At 47.8% G+C, this 1275-nt stretch overlaps 1 protein-coding gene across 1 annotated transcript in view; it reads right to left on the bottom strand.

Moving 5' to 3' along the window:
• Nucleotides 1–164: 164 nt before the first annotated feature.
• Nucleotides 165–1275, bottom strand: part of EIF4A1 (eukaryotic translation initiation factor 4A1) — a 5794-nt gene continuing 4683 nt past the window's right edge. Inside the window, exons 8-12 of the mRNA XM_006899176.1 lie at nucleotides 1170–1270; nucleotides 946–1083; nucleotides 759–848; nucleotides 440–519; nucleotides 165–309 (exon numbers count right to left, since the gene is read on the bottom strand). Of these exons, the coding sequence (XP_006899238.1) occupies nucleotides 165–309; nucleotides 440–519; nucleotides 759–848; nucleotides 946–1083; nucleotides 1170–1270 (554 nt within the window). The remainder of the gene's footprint in view (nucleotides 310–439; nucleotides 520–758; nucleotides 849–945; nucleotides 1084–1169; nucleotides 1271–1275) is intronic.

Here is a 1275-nt window from a genome sequence, read left to right as displayed (position 1 = left end):
TTTTTTCTTTTGCCTCAAAAAGTGACATTTATTCAAAGGGGGGGGGGAGGAAAAAAAAAAAAAGACAAGATGTCCATCCCTTGGCTCCCTTCCCTCCCCCCTCCTGCTCCAGCCCTCCAGGTTTAAACCCTGGGCCAGGGCTATAGCAGGACAGATGGCCCCTTTCAGATGAGGTCAGCAACATTGAGGGGCATTTCCTCAATGGAGGTGTTATAGAAGGTCTCAATGTCTCGAAGGGTCCTCTTGTCTTCTTCTGTCACCATGTTAATAGCCACACCCTTACGGCCAAAGCGCCCACCACGTCCAATTCTGGAAGACAACAAAGACACCACACCTCAAGTTGAGAAAGGACACAACAAAAAAAAAAATAATCAAGTTTCTGGCCAGGAAGGAAAGAACAGATGAGGTACTTGGATGAGCAGTTCAAATTTATACTTGCCTGTGAATGTAATTTTCCCTGTTGGTGGGAAGGTCATAGTTTATGACTAAAGAAACTTGTTGTACATCAATGCCTCTGGCCTAGAGAAAGAGGACAACATTAGTATATGGCTGGGAAAAGGATACTTATTAAGGAGTTTTGGTATGTGTGTAGGCAGCCAATGGCAGGCAGAAAGGACAAAGTGCCCCCTCTCCAGAAGACCTTGGCTATGCCAGATTGTATTCCAAGTTGCTACTTTCCTGAGAAGGGCACTAAAAGGGCCCTCTGGAGAGGGAATCACCTTGGGTCCTCCCCTGCCCACTATGTTTCCCTCAATTACCAGTAGGTCAGTAGTGATGAGAACTCTGCTGGAGCCAGAACGGAACTCCCTCATGATCACGTCTCGTTCCTTTTGGTCCATATCTCCATGCTACAGTTAAGCAGATAGGGAGGTACATGGATTCACACATCACTAGATTTAAGTGCGACCCCAAACCCAGAAAAAGATGTTGACCTGAGCAACTCACCATGGCAGAGACGGTGAAATCCCGGGCATGCATTTTTTCAGTGAGCCAGTCAACCTTCCTTCGGGTGTTAATGAAGATGACAGCCTGGGTGATCGTTAATGTTTCGTACAAATCACACAGTGTGTCCAGCTTCCACTCCTAGGTTTGGGGGCAGGAAGGGCAAGTCAGTCAGGGGCCATACCCAACACCTTCTAACCAGGCCTACCTCCTGCACTAGGCCCCACCTCACGTTCCACATTGATGTAGAATTGGCGGATACCCTCCAGGGTCAGTTCTTCCTTCTTGACAAGAATCCGAATGGGGTCCCTCATGAACTTCTTGGTCACTTCA

This window comes from Elephantulus edwardii, unplaced genomic scaffold (assembly GCF_000299155.1).
Source record: "Elephantulus edwardii isolate Elephantulus edwardi_28Jun2011 unplaced genomic scaffold, EleEdw1.0 scaffold00246, whole genome shotgun sequence".
Classification (NCBI taxonomy): domain Eukaryota; kingdom Metazoa; phylum Chordata; class Mammalia; order Macroscelidea; family Macroscelididae; genus Elephantulus; species Elephantulus edwardii.
Note: the sequence above shows the minus strand (reverse complement) of the source record. Positions and strands in the feature narration are given on the sequence as shown.